Source organism: Saccostrea cucullata, unplaced genomic scaffold, assembly GCF_032062105.1.
Source record: "Saccostrea cucullata isolate Sc308-1 unplaced genomic scaffold, CSIRO_AGI_Scuc_v1 ctg16305, whole genome shotgun sequence".
In the NCBI taxonomy this organism is placed as follows: Eukaryota; Metazoa; Mollusca; class Bivalvia; order Ostreida; family Ostreidae; genus Saccostrea; species Saccostrea cuccullata.
In genome coordinates this window covers 2,636-11,237 of record NW_026941295.1, presented here as the reverse complement: position 1 = coordinate 11,237, position 8,602 = coordinate 2,636, and the positions used below count along the sequence as shown (strand labels likewise).

The following is an 8,602-nucleotide window of genomic DNA, read 5'->3' as shown; positions in this document are numbered from 1 at the left end:
GATGGGAACGTGTTCCCGGACGTGAAAATTCTTCAAATTGAATCTGTTTTACCTGTCACAACATGTGAGGCCGAAAAATCCCTTTCTGGATTAAGACGTATCAAGAGTTACATACGCAGTACTATGCAAGAGGACAAAGGAAATTGTACAATCATTTATCAGGCAAGGAAAACGAAGGTTATTACAGTTAAGTATCTTTAGCTTAATATCACTTCCTACCAGAAAACACAGAAAACATCAATACACAACAAAAAGGTCGTCCGCGTGATGCAGAGGTTGAACATATATCACGGGTTCGATTTCATGGAAAGTTTTGACCTATTCTCCTAGAAAAAACATTATTGATCCTGGCCTGAAAGTGGGTCTGTTCCAAAATTACTGGGGTGTTTGAGAAAAATAATAAAGTTGGCATTCTGTCTGACGAAGAGGAAGCCACTTACAGAAAGATAGAAGAGGTCAACATAGAATTAGATCAAGAGAAGATTGGCATTATAACTGTCCCAGATATGATGTTTTGTGTAACACCAATGAAAGCCCATGGGGATACCACTGTAATGATGAATATCCCCTACAAATCAAGATTAGTGTACCGAAGTTACCTCCTATCGCTGTAAAAGTAAAGACAATCCCAATTCAGGATCTTGACGAAAACGATTACCTGAAATGGGAAGGAAAGATAAAATCAGTTTTCACTGGCAAATTAAAAAAAAAGCATTTCATTATTTTTTTTCAGAGAAAAACAAGATAGTTCTTATGGAGAAAGGTCTTCTTAAGGAGGATCAAGATAAGTTGACGAAGACAGCTACTCAGAAGAAATTCTCGACAGGCAGTAAACCCAAGACATATCGTGCTCAGAAGATACAAATATTCGCAGCTGTCTTCTAAAATATGATGACTTTGTAAACTTCTAAAATGTATTTAATTTGGCTTCAGTTGTGAATGTACTTGTCAAAGGAAAGACGTTTAAATGACTGTACATGTATATAGGCTGATTCTTTCCAGTTTAAACTATATACGGCATGTTTTGTTTTTCTTTCTCCTGTATTTTATTATTGTTGAAAATTTTCGGGATATGAATAATGCTGCTCAATGTTAACTAATTCCATACTTCATTCTTTGGCTTTTACAAAAAATTGCCACAAGCAAATCCATTCATCAGAACTAAGATTATATTCCTTGTCGAAGAGTCACAAGGAGTATAACAAGAGGCCCAAGGGCCACATCGCTCACCTGAGCTCATCTACTAGGAAAAAGCACATATCAGACCAAAACTGAAAGTTTACCGGGGGGGGGGGGGGCTTGAATTTTAACCCTCCTGGGTGTCATGATTTGAACAATGTACAATCTACACTACCTGAGGATGATTCCATATAAATAGGAAAATATCACTAATTATGGCTTTGAAGTACATGAAAAGAAGTTTTTAAAAGGTTTCCCTATATATCCTTATGTACAAATTTGGTCAGCCATTTTGGGCCCAAAACTAGCCCCAGAGGTCATGATTTGAACAAGCTTGAATCTTCACTAACTGAGGATGATTCCACATAAATTTCGTCTTTCCTGGCCCAAAGGTTCTTGAGAAGAAGATTTTTAAAGTTTTTCCTATATATTCCTATTAAAACTTTGGTCGGCCATTTTGGCCCCACCCTAGCCCCAGGGGTCATGATTTGAACAAACTTGAATCTGCACTACCTGAGGATAATTTCATCTAAGTTTCATATTTCCTTTCTCAATGATTCTTAAGAAGAATATTTTTAAAAGATTTTTCCTATATATTCCTACGTAAAACTTTGGTTGGCCATTTTGGCCCCACCCTAGCCCCGGGGGTCATGATTTGAACAAACTTGAATCCACACTACCTGAGGATGATTCCACATGAGTTTCATCTTTCCTGGCCCAGTGGTTCTTAAGAAGAAGATTTTTAAAGATTTTTCCTATATATTCCTATGTAAAACTTTGGTCGGCCATTTTGGCCCCGCCCTAGCCCCGGGGGTCATGATTTGAACAAACTTGAATCCACACTACCTGAGGATGATTCCACATGAGTTTCATCTTTCCTGGCCCAGTGGTTCTTAAGAAAAAGATTTTTAAAGATTTTTCCTATATATTCCTATGTAAAACACTTTGATCGGCCATTTTGGCCCCGCCCTAGCCCCGGGGGTCATGATTTGAACAAACTTGAATCTACACTACCTGAGGATGATTCCACATGAGTTTCATCTTTCCTGGCCCAGTGGTTCTTAAGAAGAAGATTTTTAAAGATTTGTCCTGTATATTCCTATGTAAAACTTTGGTCGGCCATTTTGGCCCCGCCCTAGCCCCGGGGGTCATGATTTGAACAAACTTGAATCTACACTACCTGAGGATGATTCCACATGAGTTTCATCTTTCCTGGCCCAGTGGTTCTTAAGAAGAAGATTTTTAAAGATTTTTCCTATATATTCCTATGTAAAACTTGGGTCGGCCATTTTGGCCCCACCCTAGCCCCGGGGGTCATGATTTGAACAAATTTGAATCTACACTGAGTTTCATCTTTCCTGGCCCAGTGGTTCTTGATTAAATGCTATTAATTTTTCACTAAATCATAATTATCTCCCCTTGGAAGAGGGCGTGGCCTAGGGGTGCAACAGAAAAGCCTACCCCACGATACGATACGTATCACGGTATTCAGTTCACGGTTCGATACGTATCGCGATACATGACATACTGGGTTAAAAAGTCAGACGTTTGTCATCATATGCTTAAAACTCAAAAGTTTTATCAAATGCTCATTACGCTTACACTAGGAAAGTGATAACATCCTTCGGTCCGTTGAATATGAGACTGGAACAAGTTTATTTGTCGTTTCTGCAGTTTCATTGACCTCATGTTTCGTTGGGAAGCCATTTTGAAATTGTAAATGACGAACCAAAACGGACGATTCGGATAATTACGGACCGATTGAACCGAACCGTGGTATCAGTTTCACGTATCGTGAACCGAACCGTGGAAAAATAAACCGCGGTATACCGACAAACGGTTTATCGTTGCACTCTTAGCGTGGCCCTTCATTTGTACAATCTTGAATCCCCTTCACCCAAGGATACTTTGTGCCAAGTTTGGTTGAAATTGGCCCAGTGGTTCTTGAGAAGAAGATGAAAATGTGAAAAGTTTACGACAACGACAACGCCAACGCCAACAACGCCAACGACAACGACAGACGACGGACAAACTTTGATCAGAAAAGCTCACTTGAGCCTTCGGCTCAGGTGAGCTAAAAAGTATAGATCCTTTCAGATAAAATCTTAGTAATACTCCATTTGATAATTGGCAGTAGTTTTAACAATTTTTAGCCAGCCTCTTGAAACACATTCCTATTACATGAACTCATCATCAAAAGAAATTGATTCACGATAAAAACTCAAAATTGGCGAAGCCCGCTATTCAGAAATTATCCCATCTTTCCGATATCGTTGATGTCCCTGGCATACTCTACTAACTAAAGTGAGTCCTTATATTTCCATTTCTCCATATAATCAATAGAGCCCCACCCTAACACCAGAACCCCTGAACCTCAGACCATAAAATTCATAATTTTGGTAGAGGCACTCTTGCTCATCATAACTATGCACAAAGTTAATATCCAGGAGCAGAAAAGAAGATTTTCAAAGAAATAATGCATTTTCACTATATAAGCAAAAAAGCCCCACCCTAACACCAGAACTCCTGAGGATGACCCTAGGGCCATCAAATCTATAATTTTGGTAGAGGCATTCTCTTGCTCATCATAACTATATACTCCATTGGTTTATTTAATACCTAGGAGCAGAGATTTTCAAAGAATTAATGCATTTTCCCTATATAATCAATAGAGCCCCAACCTAAAATCAAAACCCCTGATCCCGGGGCCAAAACATCAAGTTGTGATGCACGTCAACCGACGAAAATGGATAGCAATAGGTCACCTGAGTGACTCTCATCAATATGTACATGTAACAGCATATGAAGTTTGATGAAAATATTTAAATACTTTCTTTGAATCTCAGCTTTGAGCTGAGCTAACTGCAAAGTGTGACGGAAGGACAGAAGATGGACATAACAAACACTATCTGCCCTGGTCATATTCATGACGGGACATAAAAATTATTCTTAGCAATCCACAATTTGATACCTATCCTATTATTCTACACTTTTGCTTAAGGACAAAACTAATTCCATAGCAGGAACTATTTTAAGAAAAATGTAAAATGATGTATAAAAATGCCAAAGTTCAAGTGTTATTAATCTCAAGTCTGTAAAAGCAACAGGAGTCCATAATACATGCAGGAAACGAAATTGATAACTGGAGTTATATTGGGTAAGTAGGAAATTTAACATTTTGACAGAATTTGATTCAGTACGAAATTTCCATATTTCCTATGCAGAGTTATAAGTGAGATATGTCCAATATTGTATTCATTTGTCAAATTAGAATCGTAGATGTCTGAGCTTGACCCCCCAATACCTATCCAGAGGAAGCTCCTTGAGGTAAAATCTGTGACTTCACACTAGCTTACACATTCACAGAAAGGAATATACGCCACTGAAAATGGACTCCATTAGAAGCTCACAAATGTAAGTTTTCATGACAAGAATTTATAACTCTAAAAACAATTCCTAATTCATCTGAATCAGTGTAATTTGTTGACAGTAAAATTGGTTTTAACTTTTTACACCACTAAATTTAAAACATATAATATATATCCTAGACACTTTTAGTTATAAATTTCACTATTTAAAAAAAAAGAATGATTTAGTTGAGTTGAAAATTAATTGATACAGTTGAAGAAGTATTTTTTATTTTATGATTTTTGAATGTAAAAATTATCAATAACGATAATTATATTATGAATTTTCAAAAGTGAAACATTCATTATACAAGAATATAAATTCAACTTTAATCATTCTCAGAACTGAAGGCATACAACACATATCAGAGTCGGCGTTTGTGGGACTGTGTCGTAAAGTGGGGACCTCACAACTGGTGGCCATGAGGAGAGATGTGGTGGACATCTGGGAGATGGTGAAAAATCAAGTGACAACAAGTGATGAGGACAGTACGATGGTGAGTGGAAGTTATGGAGAAGGATTAAGACTGGAAGGATCAGATGTAGACTTTATGTACTGGCCAAATAATGTCCGTGTGATCTGGGAATTATCTCAGTCTCAGTATAACAACACACACAGACTAACACTAATCCTCTGTGACTGTTCTGATAGTCCACCAGGATTTACTTTGTTATATTTACTGTCACCAAGAACGAACAGATTCATCCATAGAGTGTGTGTTAGAATGAATAACAGATATTATATATCTAGTTCTAAATACAGACAGATCACTTTATCTGAGTCATTGTCACCTCATAACCTTACTCCACATGGACCCTGTGTCAGTGGAACATTTATAACAGTGGAATATGATCATGCCCACTGTTTTGTTAGTGACTTTTGGCCTCCCTCTGCCTCCTCATGGATAGACAGATGTCACTCATGGCCCCAGCTTCATGTTGTTGATGATATAGTAAAAAATGGATGCCACTTTGTAGCAATTGGACATAAGCTAGGAAATTATGAAGATCATGAATGGAGAATTTCTTTCTCCCAAGCAGAACAAAAACTTGTCTCTGTAATGAATCACTGTCAGTTCTTAACTTACGGCTTTCTTAAATTGTTCTTATCAGAAATAATTAACAATGGAGTAGGTGATGATGATAAATTACTGTGTTCCTATCACATGAAGACGGCAGTTTTCTGGGTGATTCAACAAAATACAATACCTCATTGGTGTCCACAAAATCTCCTGGAGGGTTTCTGGGTCTGTTTTAAACTCATCCTCAAATGGGTGTATGAGGGGGTCTGTCCTAACTTTTTCATTCCAGGCAACAACATGTTTCTGAGTAAAATTCATGGCATCAAACAACATCAATTATATAGAAGACTGTCAGAGTTGTATGAAAAGGGTTTAGCATTCCTGCTACATAGTCCCTCCATTAGATCTTGTATTATAGATGTCCTCTATAACCCCAGAAACTCCATCTGTACAGATGATCATACTCTGATTTCTGAGGATGGGGTTGATAGAAATCTATTTGTTGAAATAACATATCCTTGCGTAATACCAGGCAAATTTAACATACAAAGCTGCATTAGGTATTTACAAACAATAGAACAGATGAAAAGTTCACCCCTCCTGACACAGTATCAAGTCATTATGCTACAGAACATGACTGCTAGGATCCTTCAGTACACTGCTTTTATATTACACATGGAAACTTACACACCTGACAACAAACTGAGTTATAGAGCTGACAAAATCTCCTGTCACATGCTGAAATTAACAGCCCAGTTTGGTTTTATTACTGACATGATGTTCTTAGCCATGTATTATTACAAGACACTTAGATACACGGAAGCTTTATCTATTATACAGATGATCAAGGTCAAGCTATTACAGCCATATGTGATGTATACGGGTAGTGTAGATAGAGAGATGTATACTGAGGCTGTAGGGGGACAGTCCTGGTCTACAAAGATGAGACAGGCTGTAGCATGGGATATCACACTTGACAGTAGATTCCATTACATCAGTGAACTGATACCAGAACAACAGTCTGCTCTACAGAACCACTGGTCTTTATTATTTGTACCACCCTTTATCCTGTTATACATGCTTGAGATTTTATGCTACAGACATGTAGACACAATGCGAGCACAAACAGCTCTAGATGATCTACAGACCCTAGTTCACTATGATCAGGGACAGTATATACCTTTACGTCAAAGACACAGCTCGTATATACGGCTTATAGAATTAAAATACAGAGACATATCGTGGCAGATTCTTGGGATCTGTCAACAGGTGACAGGGAACCTCCAGGCTGCTCTATACTCATACCAACAATCTCTCAGACAAGAACCATTCAACCACATACAAACAGCTACAGAAATGAGAATACAGAGAGTTTGTCAATGGATTCCCTTAATTAATTAAATGTCAGATGATATTTGAAGGAGTTCACCTGATAGAGATTATCATTTACATATCCTCTTCTGATTTCATATTTTCTTTTCTGTCTGTTTTATTACATGTATTACAAAGCTAATAACTAGTCTATTAAAATACAAGAGGCCCATGGGCCACATCGCTCACCTGAGCACCAAGGGTAGGACTAGTATAAAATGGCTTTTTATTGTAAAGTTTAAATCCAAAAGTAGTCCCATGACCAATCATGGATTTGCTATTTTTTAGAAAATGATTGAGAAGAAGATTTTTAAAGAATTTTCCTATATATTTCTATGTAAAACTTTGGTCGGCCATTTTGGGCCCCCCCTACCCCCGGGGGTCATGATTTGAACAAAATTGAATCTACACTACCTGAACTTGCTTCCATATAAATATGATGAATAATGGCTTTGTCATTCTTGAGAAGAAGATTTTTAAAGAATTTTCCTATATATATCTCTATGTAAAAGCTTGGTCGGTCATTTTGGCCCCGCCCTACCCCCGGGGGTCATGATTTGAACAAACTTGAATCTAAACTACCTGAGCATGCTTCCATATAAATATGATGAATTATGGCTATGTCATTCTTGAGAAGAAGATTTTTAAGGAATTTTCCTATATATTTCTATGTAAAACATTGGTCGGCCATTTTGGCCCCGCCCTACCCCCGGGGTCATGATTTGAACAAACTTGAATCTACACTACCTGAGCATGCTTCCATATAAATATGATGAATTATGGCTTTGTCATTCTTGAGAAGAAGATTTTAAAAGAATTTTCCTATATATTTCTAGGTAAAACCTTGGTCGGCCATTTTGGCCCTGCCCTACCCCCGGGGGTCATGATTTAAACAAACTTGAATCTACACTACCTGAGCATGCTTCCATATAAATATGATGAATAATGGCTTTGTCATTCTTGAGAAAAAGATTTTTAAGAATTTTGCTATATATTTCTATGTAAAACTTTGGTCGGCCATTTTGGCCCCGCCCTACCCCCGGAGGTCATAATTTGAACAAACTTGAATCTACACTACCTGAGCATGCTTCCATATATATATGATGAATTATGGCTTTGTCATTCTTGAGAAGAAGATTTTTAAAGAATTTTCCTATATATTTCTATGTAAAACTTTGGTCGGCCATTTTGGCCCCGCCCTACCCCCGGGGGTCATGATTTGAACAAACTTGAATCTACACTACCTGAGCATGCTTCCATATAAATATGATGAATTATGGCTTTGTCATTCTTGAGAAGAAGATTTTTAAAGAATTTTGCTATATATTTCTATGTAAAACTTTGGTCGGCCATTTTGGCCCCGCCCTACCCCCTGGGGTCATGATTTGAACAAACTTGAATCTACACTACCTGAGGATGTTTCCCCATAAGTTTCATCTTTCCTGGCACAGTGGTTCTTGAGAAGAAGATTTTTAAAATATACCACTAAATTTTCATTTATTCCCAATTATCTCCCCTTGAATAAGGGCGTGGCCCTTCATTTGAAGAAACTTGAATCCCCTTTACCCAAGGATACTTTGTGGCAAGTTTGGTTGAAATTGGCCCAGCGGTTCTTGAGAAGAA

General features: G+C 37.7%; 1 protein-coding gene across 1 annotated transcript; it reads left to right on the top strand.

Moving 5' to 3' along the window:
• Positions 1 to 4,466: 4,466 nt before the first annotated feature.
• LOC134257581 (uncharacterized) lies at positions 4,467 to 7,714 on the top strand. The gene is made up of 2 exons (XM_062740179.1): positions 4,467 to 4,593; positions 4,930 to 7,714. Exons 1-2 carry the CDS (start codon positions 4,568 to 4,570, stop codon positions 7,007 to 7,009), a joined length of 2,106 nt encoding a protein of 701 aa, XP_062596163.1. The 5' UTR covers positions 4,467 to 4,567; the 3' UTR covers positions 7,010 to 7,714.
• The last annotated feature ends 888 nt before the right edge of the window (positions 7,715 to 8,602 follow it).

Coding starts and splice junctions, on each gene's coding strand:
- LOC134257581 (XM_062740179.1), top strand. CDS start 4,568: ATGGACTCCATTAGAAGCTCACAAAT. Junction 4,594..4,929: donor TCCATTAGAAGCTCACAAAT/GTAAGTTTTCAT, acceptor AATCATTCTCAG/AACTGAAGGCATACAACACA.